This window comes from Lipotes vexillifer, unplaced genomic scaffold (genome assembly GCF_000442215.2).
Source record: "Lipotes vexillifer unplaced genomic scaffold, Lipotes_vexillifer_v1.1 scaffold388, whole genome shotgun sequence".
Taxonomy (NCBI): domain Eukaryota; kingdom Metazoa; phylum Chordata; class Mammalia; order Artiodactyla; family Lipotidae; genus Lipotes; species Lipotes vexillifer.
The window spans coordinates 1,782,249-1,796,317 of NW_006773582.1; the positions used below are offsets into that span (position 1 = coordinate 1,782,249).

The 14,069-nt window shown below is 43.5% G+C and overlaps 1 protein-coding gene across 2 annotated transcripts in view; it reads left to right on the forward strand.

The window, feature by feature from the left end:
- LPP (LIM domain containing preferred translocation partner in lipoma) overlaps window positions 1-13,701 on the forward strand; it is a 641,451-nt gene extending 627,750 nt beyond the window's left edge. The window contains exons 10-12 of one of the 2 annotated variants that reach the window (XM_007448432.1): window positions 2,739-2,917; window positions 11,849-11,969; window positions 13,233-13,701. In XM_007448432.1, coding sequence (XP_007448494.1) covers window positions 2,739-2,917; window positions 11,849-11,969; window positions 13,233-13,361 — 429 coding nt within the window. In that variant the 3' untranslated portion in view covers window positions 13,362-13,701. The remainder of the gene's footprint in view (window positions 1-2,738; window positions 2,918-11,848; window positions 11,970-13,232) is intronic. The other variant, XM_007448433.1, reaches the window with a different exon arrangement.
- Window positions 13,702-14,069: the final 368 nt, after the last annotated feature.

Consider the following 14,069-nt stretch of genomic DNA (forward strand, 5'->3'; position numbering starts at 1 on the left):
TTTGCGGTACGCGGGCCTCTCACTGTTGTGGCCTCTCCCGTTGCGGAGCACAGGCTCTGGACGCGCAGGCTCAGCGGCCATGACTCAACGGGCCTAGCTGCTCCGCAGCATGTGGGATCTTCCCGGACAGGGACACGAATCCGTGTCCCCTGCATCGGCAGGCGGACTCCCAACCACTGCGCCACCAGGGAAGCCCCTCCCAGACATTTTAAGAGTCTTTATCCTTTCTGTAGGAGCAGGCATGTCTAAGAGTCCTAGTGGGCCAGTTGAAGACTGAAAGGAGAAGTAAAGAGAACGGGCTGAAGAAGATTCACGTGTCCTCCTCAACCATTTGCTAGTCCAAGCTTCTAGTCAGATGCATTCTTGGAGCCTTTATTTTCTGATTTAGGGACATTTTACAATAGTCTCACTTTAGGTATATTTTACACTGTTCTTCCTTTGTAGCAGAAATGTTGAGATTACCTGTTCTTTAAACATGGACCATAAAGTCTTTCCTTAGAAACTGACTCTGCCTTATATGCTGCTGCTGGTTTTGAGTAAATGGGCTTGAGTCTTGCAGCCAAGCCTCAATGCAAACAAAAATATTTTCTGGTCAAGCATTTTCTCATTTGTTCAACTCCATTACAGGGTTGGCTTTAAAAAAAAAAGTTAGAACCCACAGAAGAGCAAAACACAAACCCTGGGAAGACAGTTTCCAGCCACATTAGCTCAGATCACCAGGGTAGAAAAGAACCAGGGCCTTCATTGTCGAGACCATCGTCATCTCCACTCTCATCTTATGTTCTTCTGCTATTTTAATTTCACCACTTCAAAATGGGGGGGAAAATAGGTTAATAGTTTCCATGAGTTTAGACTGTGGCCAGAGGCATACTAAGCAATTTCAGAACCTCCAGCAACCGCAGCTTGGAGGAGGGTTTGGTGATGGATTTACTGTCCTCTGGATTCCAGAGTTAGGGGAATCGGGCCAGCACTGTGACGCCAAAGTGGGATGTAAACAATATTCCTTCCTTCATTCTTTTTGCACATCTCCATCCTGAGTTTCTTTTGATTCCAGGTAGTATACTGGGTGAAGCGTAGAACAGAGAAATACATTCTTAAGACATAGTCACTGCCCTTAAAGAACTGCAGTATAGTAGAGGAAACAGACATATGTGCAAATAATTTCAGTACAATGAACACTCTAAGTGCTTTAAGCAGCATGAATTAAGTGCTCAGGAAGGGGAGAGAAAGAAGCAATTTTTTCCAACTGAAGGTATTGAGGAAGGCTTTACCGCCTTCAAAATAGCAAATTGTGATTCCTTCTAGCATTAGCCAATGCACAGAAATATGGAAGTTTCTCATAGGTTTGAACAGAAGTGAGCAGTCTGAGACATCAGGGGAATCTGAGCCTAAAAAGGGAGTTCGCATGTCAGGTAAGGAACGAGCTACTTTCACATTGTGGAGCCATATAAGTTTTTCTAGCAAGAAAGCTGCTTGGTCACATCTGTGTTTTAGAAAGGAAACTGGAAGTCATTGTGAGGATGGGCAAGTGTTACAGGACGAGAGATGGAAACAAGAAGCCAGTCAGGAACTGTTGCTGTAGTTGTCATCATCACACTAGTTATCTACCTATAGGCACGCCTTGCCTCATGCCCATTTAAAGGTTCTAGTGGTAAGAGGGAAATTACTCCTTGATTTCCACATCCCTTCGACTTCTGCATGTTTCTAATCAGACCCCCATCCCAGGTTTATTCTAAATCGTAAACTCATTGAGTCCAGACTTCTCAGTTGGAAGATAGCATATTACATGTGAAACATGGCTATTGGTAAGAGAGCATGGTATTCTAGGCAAGGATGGAAAGTTAACAGCTAATTGTATCAATCTTTCTGAGTCCTGACTCAATAAATCGTATCCCTTTTAAAGCGGGGGCGGGGGGGATTTATTTTTAAAGCTGAGCATATTTTTAAAGCCAAATAAATTGACTTTCTTAATTCATTTCTCAAAACTGGAACCCCTCTAGGTTCAACATTTCCATCAAGAGTTCACAACACTAAGCGTGGACATGGTGTTTGAATCAAGGCTTTAAATGATCAAAAGCCTCATTGATTATGCTGAGCTCTGATTGGGTTCTGCAACCAGCATGCTCTCTACAAGTCTGGGTCATCAGAAAGACCACTCTGAAATGTTAAGGTCCTTGGTGACCCCGCTAGGATTTTGATGACTGATCAAGTTTTAGAAGTAATAGAGAAGTATTCTTCCAGTGGAGAACCTGGATTGTGTAGTTCAGGGGTCAAGAAACTATCGCCGTGGCCAAATCCAGCCTGCTTTTGTAAATAAAAGTTTTATTGAAACACAGTCATGCCCATTTACTTACACACTGTCTATGGCTGCCTTCCTGCCACTACAGCAAAATTGAGTTGCTCTAACAAAGCTAGAAGTATTTACTACATGGGCCTTTACAGAAAAGTTAGCTATTACCCCTGCTGTATTGGAAAGGAACACGAGTAGAAGTCAGACAACACGAGTTCTAAATCCTAGATTTGCCACCCAGAACCTGCATGACCTTAGAAAAGCCACTTGATCCATCTGTGTTTCATTCTCTCTGTAATGAAGATATATACTCTGCCTTCCTCCAAATACTGTGATAAGCACATGAGCCCATGTGTTCTGTAACAGTGCTTGTCATTCTATAAGTTACTACATAAATGGAGCTCTTCACGTCTTAGCCTAACGTTGGCGTTTTTCTTTTCCTCCTCAGAATACCCTGGAGCAGTGCAGCGTGTGCTCCAAGCCCATCATGGAGCGGATTCTCCGAGCCACTGGGAAGGCCTATCATCCTCACTGCTTTACCTGCGTGATGTGCCACCGCAGCCTGGATGGGATCCCGTTCACCGTGGACGCTGGCGGCCTCATCCACTGCATCGAAGACTTCCACAAGTAGGCAACCTACTCTCCCTCCTGCAGCCTAATTGTCCCCTTGGGGTCTATTCTTACTGCCTGTATCTGGGCTTCACACTCTTCTCTCTCCGAGCTCTAGGATCTCCGGATTTGGTGGGACGTTAAAAAGAGGTTATTTATCCCCTGCTTCAATGCAGGAATTGATAATAGGTACTCCATGTGGTCCTCCAGCCTGGCCTCTGCTTCAAGACTTCCCTGGGGCTTATCCATCACATCTTTGTGTAGCTCTAATTATGAGGAAGTTGACTTAGCCGCAGAACACGTGTACTGGAAAGAGGCAGGATCCTGGGGTAGCTCTCCCGGGCCTAAACATGAACAAGATATGTGACAGTGGACAAATTGCCCAATTTCTCTGAGCTCTTCAGTTTGGTCATTAGACCAGACCCTGTCTTAAAGCTTCCCACCTGAGACAGCCTAGGGTTCTCTCTGGAGCTGACCTCTACGTCTTGGCCACTCTGCATATAGGAGGTTATGGGAGGGACTGGCACAGGGAACAGTTCAACCCCTCTTGCTAATGCAGCCTCTCACATATTTGGAGGCTATTTTATGCCATTATCAGCATATTCACACCCTCTGCTAAGCTCTACCCCACCCAGGTCTTCTCTTCCTCAGGATATTTTCTAATCTTTTGATGACGATTAAAAAGTAGAATCTTAAGGTCTAAGACCACTTAACTGATGGGCCTGGAAAATTATGTCACCACTTCCTCACTTCTCTAATTTGTACATCCCTCTTTATTATAGCTGGAATTTTCATGAAAATTGTATAGCTTTGGATTTTGCTTATTCCTATTTGGCCAGTTTGTTGGTTGGTTAATTGGTTGATCACATTTGTTGCATATTTCTAGGAACCATATGACAGCTATAGATGTGGTTTGTAAATGGCAGACACGGAGGTTTCTGGCTCGTGTTTGCTTCGCAGTGGCTTTAAGAACAGTCTGAGGCTCTCAGAGAGGTGAAGCTCATATGGCTCACCAGTTTGGGTATCTGTTCTATGGCCTCCAGATGTGCAGTCTTGTGGGTTAATTTTCACCGCTCTGTTGATTGTCAACAACTGGGAGGTACTTGCCACAAACAGTTTGGGGACCTGAGACTCATATTTTAAAAAAAGAATTTCCTGGGGCTTCCCTAGTGGCGCAGTGGTTGAGAATCTGCCTGCCAATGCAGGGGACACGGGTTCGAGCCCTGGTCTGGGAAGATCCCACGTGCCGCGGAGCAACTAAGCCCGTGAGCCACACCTACTGAACCTGCGCGCTTTAAGCAGCATGAATTAAGTGCTCAGGAAGGGGAGAGAAAGAAGCAATTTTTTCCAACTGAAGGTATTGAGGAAGGCTTTACCGCCTTCAAAATAGCAAATTGTGATTCCTTCTAGCATTAGCCAATGCACAGAAATATGGAAGTTTCTCATAGGTTTGAACAGAAGTGAGCAGTCTGAGACATCAGGGGAATCTGAGCCTAAAAAGGGAGTTCGCATGTCAGGTAAGGAACGAGCTACTTTCACATTGTGGAGCCATATAAGTTTTTCTAGCAAGAAAGCTGCTTGGTCACATCTGTGTTTTAGAAAGGAAACTGGAAGTCATTGTGAGGATGGGCAAGTGTTACAGGACGAGAGATGGAAACAAGAAGCCAGTCAGGAACTGTTGCTGTAGTTGTCATCATCACACTAGTTATCTACCTATAGGCACGCCTTGCCTCATGCCCATTTAAAGGTTCTAGTGGTAAGAGGGAAATTACTCCTTGATTTCCACATCCCTTCGACTTCTGCATGTTTCTAATCAGACCCCCATCCCAGGTTTATTCTAAATCGTAAACTCATTGAGTCCAGACTTCTCAGTTGGAAGATAGCATATTACATGTGAAACATGGCTATTGGTAAGAGAGCATGGTATTCTAGGCAAGGATGGAAAGTTAACAGCTAATTGTATCAATCTTTCTGAGTCCTGACTCAATAAATCGTATCCCTTTTAAAGCGGGGGCGGGGGGGATTTATTTTTAAAGCTGAGCATATTTTTAAAGCCAAATAAATTGACTTTCTTAATTCATTTCTCAAAACTGGAACCCCTCTAGGTTCAACATTTCCATCAAGAGTTCACAACACTAAGCGTGGACATGGTGTTTGAATCAAGGCTTTAAATGATCAAAAGCCTCATTGATTATGCTGAGCTCTGATTGGGTTCTGCAACCAGCATGCTCTCTACAAGTCTGGGTCATCAGAAAGACCACTCTGAAATGTTAAGGTCCTTGGTGACCCCGCTAGGATTTTGATGACTGATCAAGTTTTAGAAGTAATAGAGAAGTATTCTTCCAGTGGAGAACCTGGATTGTGTAGTTCAGGGGTCAAGAAACTATCGCCGTGGCCAAATCCAGCCTGCTTTTGTAAATAAAAGTTTTATTGAAACACAGTCATGCCCATTTACTTACACACTGTCTATGGCTGCCTTCCTGCCACTACAGCAAAATTGAGTTGCTCTAACAAAGCTAGAAGTATTTACTACATGGGCCTTTACAGAAAAGTTAGCTATTACCCCTGCTGTATTGGAAAGGAACACGAGTAGAAGTCAGACAACACGAGTTCTAAATCCTAGATTTGCCACCCAGAACCTGCATGACCTTAGAAAAGCCACTTGATCCATCTGTGTTTCATTCTCTCTGTAATGAAGATATATACTCTGCCTTCCTCCAAATACTGTGATAAGCACATGAGCCCATGTGTTCTGTAACAGTGCTTGTCATTCTATAAGTTACTACATAAATGGAGCTCTTCACGTCTTAGCCTAACGTTGGCGTTTTTCTTTTCCTCCTCAGAATACCCTGGAGCAGTGCAGCGTGTGCTCCAAGCCCATCATGGAGCGGATTCTCCGAGCCACTGGGAAGGCCTATCATCCTCACTGCTTTACCTGCGTGATGTGCCACCGCAGCCTGGATGGGATCCCGTTCACCGTGGACGCTGGCGGCCTCATCCACTGCATCGAAGACTTCCACAAGTAGGCAACCTACTCTCCCTCCTGCAGCCTAATTGTCCCCTTGGGGTCTATTCTTACTGCCTGTATCTGGGCTTCACACTCTTCTCTCTCCGAGCTCTAGGATCTCCGGATTTGGTGGGACGTTAAAAAGAGGTTATTTATCCCCTGCTTCAATGCAGGAATTGATAATAGGTACTCCATGTGGTCCTCCAGCCTGGCCTCTGCTTCAAGACTTCCCTGGGGCTTATCCATCACATCTTTGTGTAGCTCTAATTATGAGGAAGTTGACTTAGCCGCAGAACACGTGTACTGGAAAGAGGCAGGATCCTGGGGTAGCTCTCCCGGGCCTAAACATGAACAAGATATGTGACAGTGGACAAATTGCCCAATTTCTCTGAGCTCTTCAGTTTGGTCATTAGACCAGACCCTGTCTTAAAGCTTCCCACCTGAGACAGCCTAGGGTTCTCTCTGGAGCTGACCTCTACGTCTTGGCCACTCTGCATATAGGAGGTTATGGGAGGGACTGGCACAGGGAACAGTTCAACCCCTCTTGCTAATGCAGCCTCTCACATATTTGGAGGCTATTTTATGCCATTATCAGCATATTCACACCCTCTGCTAAGCTCTACCCCACCCAGGTCTTCTCTTCCTCAGGATATTTTCTAATCTTTTGATGACGATTAAAAAGTAGAATCTTAAGGTCTAAGACCACTTAACTGATGGGCCTGGAAAATTATGTCACCACTTCCTCACTTCTCTAATTTGTACATCCCTCTTTATTATAGCTGGAATTTTCATGAAAATTGTATAGCTTTGGATTTTGCTTATTCCTATTTGGCCAGTTTGTTGGTTGGTTAATTGGTTGATCACATTTGTTGCATATTTCTAGGAACCATATGACAGCTATAGATGTGGTTTGTAAATGGCAGACACGGAGGTTTCTGGCTCGTGTTTGCTTCGCAGTGGCTTTAAGAACAGTCTGAGGCTCTCAGAGAGGTGAAGCTCATATGGCTCACCAGTTTGGGTATCTGTTCTATGGCCTCCAGATGTGCAGTCTTGTGGGTTAATTTTCACCGCTCTGTTGATTGTCAACAACTGGGAGGTACTTGCCACAAACAGTTTGGGGACCTGAGACTCATATTTTAAAAAAAGAATTTCCTGGGGCTTCCCTAGTGGCGCAGTGGTTGAGAATCTGCCTGCCAATGCAGGGGACACGGGTTCGAGCCCTGGTCTGGGAAGATCCCACATGCCGCGGAGCAACTAAGCCCGTGAGCCACAACTACCGAGCCTGCGCGTCTGGAGCCTGTGCTCCGCAACGGGAGAGGCCGTGACATGAGAGGCCCGCGCACCGCGATGAAGAGTGGCCCCCGCTCTCCGCAACTGGAGAAAGCCCTCGCACAGAAACGAAGACCCAACACAGCCAAAAATAAATAAATAAATTTATTAAAAAAAAAAAAAAAAAAAAGCATTTCCTGACCACTTTTCAAGTAGCAGGGAAAGTGAAAGCCTCACCAAAAGATGTGAGGCTGAATAAATTTTAAAAAAACAAAAAAAACACCCAGAGGCAGGAATTCTCGACCTGAATTAGACAAGAAAGGGCTCACTTTGAAAGGGCAGTCACAGCATAAATTGTATTTCACGTTATTGATATTTTTAGCTTCTAATTACACATGAAAAAAAAAAACCTGCATCTATTTAAGGGAAGTGAAAAGATACCATTGGGGAGGGTATTTCTGTCACTGTTTCTCTCCTTTCTTAGACTTCCCCTAATCCAAGCAAGACTGATAGATATAATCAGAGCACACATGTTTCTGTTGCTGAAAAAGACTGATATGTTACACCCCTCAATTAAAACAGGAAATCAATTCTGACAAACGTAAGTTTATATCTATGCCATTTATCTTTCATTTCTAGGAGTGGGGAGCATAATTAGAGACTTGTGACTGGTGACATGTGTGTGGGTCTGAACACTCCAGGAAGGCAGACTTGAGCAACTGAAAGGGAAAAAGAATCTGAAACCCCCAATGCTTCCCACCACCGCTAATTCAGTGGCCAGTTAAAATACAGATTATTAAAAATCATGTTGTCTGCATGATTGGCAGGTATGCAAGGGGAGAAGCTTTTTGATCTTTTCTCCATTTCCCAAAGAAGAATAAAAGATACATTTTACAGAACTCCGTTTCTGAGTCTTGAAAGGACTGGAATAAAAAGCAGCTGCAAGTCCAACCCATTAGCCGTGTCTTAGCCATGGACGTTGCATGCTAAGAAGTGTGGACTGCAGAGAGGGGAACATAGCTGCCTCCTGCAGATTCTTGGTCATTCTGAACAGATCTCCCATTTGTGAGCTTTTGGGGGATATACTTCAATTCTGTTCAACCACATCTATGAAGAGCCCTCTCTGTGCCAATTACTGTGCTTAGTGCTAAAGGAGAGAAATCGCATAGGTAGAAATACGTAGAGAGAAGCCCTGGTCTGCAAGGAGCTTGCCAGGAGGAGGGGAGAGAATAAGTGCGGATTCTGTGTGATACCAGGCACCAGGCAGAAAAGACTGTAAAGGTGACGATGTGAGGCACAGGCAAGGGCTTGAGCTGTCAGGGCCAGAAGAAATTACTCGGCCCTAGGATCTGAGTAGGCTTCTGGAAGCAGAGTGTTTTAAATGGGAAATGGAGATTCTTGGCAGAAGGAACAACTCAGGCTATATCGAAGGGCCCAGAGTGAAGAAAGGCTCTCTGCTTTCAAGAAGGATCCGCTTGGCTGAAACTAGAACAGCCTGCAAATAGAAGCTATGGTGAGATGCAGGAGGCCCAGGAGAAGGGATTTATCTCTCCTGCTTAGAAACCCGTCCTTTAAACTGGTGCTTCCCAAACTTCAGTGGGCTTACAAGTCACCTAGCGATCTTGTTAGACTGCAGATTTTAGTTCAGGAGGTCTGGGGTGGGAGTGCCTAAGATTCTGCCTTTCTGACAAGGTCCCAGGTGGTCTTGGACTGCACTCTGAGTAATTACAAGCTTTTGAAATGCTATTTTTAAAGCCTTGCTTATGGGCCATCCCCTCCATAACTGCCATCAGTCAGGGTTGGCCCAAATCCTCCATCCTATTAGGCAGAAACTCTTGCCCATATGTCATTTCAGATGACTGCTCAAACTAGTTACCTGGTAGACTGCCTGTATCGCACCCTCACCCCCCCAACACACACACACACACACACACACACACACACACACACACACACACACAGACTTACTTTCCCTAAATGGCCATCTTTCAAGGCCCAACTCAATTATCATCTACTCTAATAATCCTCCTCTGATCTCAAACGCTCCCTAAACCCATGTTTGAGTTTATATCTCCTTCTCTATGTTTTATAGTTTTGTAAATTCACTATAGATAGCACTTTACATAGCCCGATTAGTAATAAAGAATACACACACACACACACACACACACACACACACACACACATACACACACACACACACTATTTTACAGTAACCCCCTTAAATCATTTTTGCAATATGGTAGGATACGTATATATGTTAATAGAACAAATGCAGAAATATATAGAACTCCCTCACCAGTGTGATTGCTGGAGTTTGAGTTTATTTCTGTATTCCCAGTGCCAGGACTTATTTAACTGACCCTTTCACTGTGTTGAGTCTTTATTCCACTATCTGTGCTTTCTTATCAGGGATGTTACATGCATCCATTTATTTGTTTACTCAGCATCCATTTGTGGATTGCCAGAAATGTGCCAGGACCCAATGATTAAGATCATCCCTCTCTGAGCTTTGGCTCCCGTGGCTGTAAAGCAGAAATGATAAAAGTATTTCTTAATAATGTTTGCTATCAGTAAAAAATAAGACTACGTGTATAGAGTGCTTAACAAGGCTTGGCACAATAATAAGCACACAATTTTAACCATCAGAAGTGTTTTTATCAAGTTAATTTTATTATTATTGTCTGCTTAGTGAGCTGAGCCTTGAAATAGACCACCTGGGATTTTTAACAATTCTCAAAATGCCGGCCAAGGAACACAGTGGGGACGGTGGAAACCACTTCCTGTCTCTTCACTTTGCCTTTTCCCATCATAGAAATGAGGCCAATTGGTAAGAAGAAATCATTACTCAGCAAGAATACAGTCTGTGCCTTTGCAGAGAGGAACCTTGAGATTGAACATAAAGGCCTGAGCAACATCTTTTTATGCGAAATGTGGCAAACACTTCATTCCATTAGATATTGCCTGACTTTCTACCTTCTGCACCAGCCACGCTAGTTATTTCTAGAAACTCAGAAATAGAGCAAATCCTGGCCTTTGGAAGCTCACAGTTTTGAGGTCTCCAAAGATATGCAGATAATTACTGCTAAAATAGGCAATTTCAGTGAAAGATATTTTATCCTCAAGGAGTTAGTAATCCTACTTGGGGACATTGGGGAAGACTCACAGATAAAGCGATAGGCAAGACACACTTCTGACCTCACAGAGTTTACAGTCCCATTGGGTTTGGGGAAGGAAATTTTGCAGCTGATTCCAGAAGGCTGCTTATTTCCCTACTGATGACCCAGATTCAAAAATAATCAAGTAGAGTCCAAAGCAATTTTTTTTGCCACTGAGTATGAGCTTCTTGCATAAAATACCAATTATAACAACTCTGATTACTGCCGCAATTGTACCATGATCCTTTAAATTTTTCTTTCATAGCAATCAATTGATCTGCTGCTTAATTCATATTTATTTAGATTGCAGCCATACAGATGCCTTTTGGGTGCTGCCAGGAAAATTAATGTGTACATATAGAGTATAATGTATGTAAAGATGCTTTGACAACCATAAAGTGCTCTGCAAAGAGTTAGATTACTATCATTATTTCTTTTTAAGTCTCTCTACAAATAGATAAATTTTAACGTCATTAATCTTAAAACCATTACTGAGCTGCTCAGTCAAACTGAGCTGCTCAGTCTTTCTTTTTTAATCTTTTCAGTTCTTATCCATGTCCGTTTCAAATCACGTCTCATTTCACACCTTCATAAAGACCACACCTAATTTCCAGAAGATACAGATGGGTGCACAGCCTATATTTGCAGCCTATTAATCTGTTACGAGAAAAAAAAAATGTTATGGCCATTGGTCATATTAAGGAATATTAAGAGATTAGGAAATATTAAAATTCCTCACCAAGAGTTAACCTCAAAAACATATGTATATGTGTGTGTGTGTGCGTGTGTGTGTTGGGTGGTGTATTCATATACACATACCCTTTGGAAGTTCTAAAATCCTTTGAAGAATAGAGAACTGGACAGCTTTATAATTTTTTCTTTTTAAACAAAAGTTTAACACAACCAAAATATAAGAATTGCAGATTTGGCCGTAGGAAGTTTGGTATAAAGAGTGTTTAAACTCGCTAACCTCTGCTGCTTTGAAAAGATACGTATTTGAGGTTTCTTGTGTTCATTTCTAGAATTCAAGACACATTTCAAAGAAGAGGCTTAATAATTGGGAATGAGGCAAAGTTACCAACCTCAGCATACTTGGGTAGGGCCTGGGGAGCACATACAAAAGTCTAGAAGCAAACGTCAGAAACAAGTAGGGGCCTCCTTGCCTCTCTGGCTGACCTGCCCAAGCCCAGGGTTTGTGTTTGCGATCTATCCACAGGTGAATCCCACTCCACGGTAGCTCTTCATGCAGAATCATTTCACACGCTCACTCCCCTACCTCACCAGGTATCATGGTATTTATCATCTAGAAGGACCTCAACAGTCACCAAGTGTGAGTCCCTTATTTTAAGCTGAGGAAGCCGACTCAAGGAAAGTGACTTTTGCTCAAGGTCACACAAGACAGCAGACCAGGTGTCCTGGCTCTTGGTTTACACCTTTTCTTTTCACCTCCAAGTCTCATCTTTTTTGCCAGTGTCTATGCTCAGTATCTAACCAGAACTATCTCTCCGTTTTCAGGAAGTTTGCCCCCCGCTGTTCTGTGTGCAAGGAGCCTATCATGCCAGCCCCCGGCCAGGAAGAGACTGTCCGGATTGTGGCTCTGGATCGCGATTTCCACGTTCACTGCTACCGATGTGAGGTCTGTGGTCAGTGCCCCCTCACCCTGCCGGGCCCATTAGAGCCGGATTTTCATAAATATAGCAATTATTAAATCTGGGGGAGCCCCTAGTGCCTGCGTTCATGGGACTTGTGTTTTACAAGAGGCCTGTAATCCAGGCTGGAAGTGACAAGGGAAGCTTCTTGCCCAAGGGCCATGTCTTCATTTATACAGCAAAGGGCAGCAAGTCTTTCTCCTCTAATCTGGGTATGAAAAGGTATAAAATCATTCAGAGAATGATTTTAAAACATTTTCTTATCCTCGTCCTGTGACTTACCCAGAGCCCCTCTTTGAAAGCACTTTTCTTGTTTTCTGCTAGTTTTTCTGAGTGCAGCAGTTCGCATTAGCTGTCTGCGAGAGATAGCATGAACTTCTTTATTACCACATCCTCATGAGACTGGCTCTTCTAGTCCCACGAGGAGATCTTCCCAAGACACAGGCTGGCGGGGCTGGCAGGGTGGCCCCTGCTCTCCAGGACTGCAGTCATTCCATTCACCGCCTGAGCTGTAACGACCACCTGTTTCATGCAGTGTGCTCTGTTTGGCCCTACATGCCTCTCTCTGGCCTTCACATGAACAAAGAGAATAAAAGACTAACAGCTTTTACACTAGGTTTTATGACTAAAGAGAAACAGTGTCCTCTCCTCCATGCTGTATCCTTTAGAAAGTACAGCAGGTCATTTCCCGCCACCCCCCTGCCCCCAAACCTTAAGATTTTATTTTCTTCCTAAAGTCGGAATAAGTAAGTAGAGCCCGTTGGTGGCCCTTCTGCTTAGCAGGAGTCAGTCTACAACTTAGCTTCTGCCCTGGAATTACCAGGAGATTCTGTCCCTGCACCTGTATATTACTTTTGAGAGATCCTTAACTTAATGATAAACGGCAGAGATGAATTAATGATTCGGGATCTATTCTTGTTTTATTTTCTCTCGTGCTTGTTCTCGTTGTTTGGGTGAGGGGAGCAAAACTACTAGTTGGGAGCCGAGACCCTCAGGTTCTTCTTTTCCTGTACCTGTATCTCCCATTAAGTGATCTCAGGAGGGTCATTTCACCCTGTTCATATTGATGTCCCCAGTCTCCACTTAAGCTTAATGCAAGACATACCATGTTATATCCTGCAGAAGGATTTGAAGAGGCTGGTGGTGTATGAAGAGGAAAGTTGGCCTCATTATGGAAGCCTTGAATGGAAAGCAAAGGAATTTGTTTCCATTTTCACTGATATCCTTTCCATCTGTCTTCCTTCTTCCAGGATTGTGGTGGTCTCCTGTCTGAAGGAGATAACCAAGGCTGCTACCCTTTGGATGGACACATCCTCTGCAAGACCTGCAACTCTGCCCGCATCAGGGTGTTGACGGCCAAGGCTAGCACTGACCTTTAAATCCAGTCACCTATTTAGCGGTTAGTTGGTGGCACTGAGAAGAATGAAACACAAGAAAAATATAAGAAGAGAAATAGGAAAAGAGAGGAAAGGCAATCAAGCTATGGGATGGTCTCTACTTCACCCACTATTAACCTTTCTTTAGAAACACATAGAGTATGAGATGTTTTAAAGTTCTTACCAAATACGCATTTCACATTTAATCATGTAGGACCTTGATGGGCCTTTGTTCCCAAGGACTTGCACATTTTTGCACGGATTATGCTCCATCCCATTCACTTCTGCATTCCTTTAACTTTTAATCCCTATGTTTGTCTCACTTTTCATCTGGTTGAATGGCTTTTTTTAGTGTGGTATTTGCTGTCACACAGCTTTTCCTGGGTGAGTTTGCCAACTCACAGGTGCTTTTAGGCTTGAAGGCTCCATCCTATCACTTCCACATTGCCAGTGAGCATAAAAGATAGCCATTCTTTTTCTGTGTATTGAAAAATAGATCTATCTGTTGCTCTAAACTAGTCGTGTCCCTTGGGGAAAGAAATGCACAATTATATGTCAGGCTATAAAGAATTTAAGCTGTAAATTACATAGGTTAAAAGAAGCCCGCATTGAATTTGCAGCCATCCTAATTCAAAATCTATAATGACCAGTGTTTGGGGCTCATTTGAAAACAGAGACGGGTGAGAGAGAACCAAACTTCAATATTTTTCT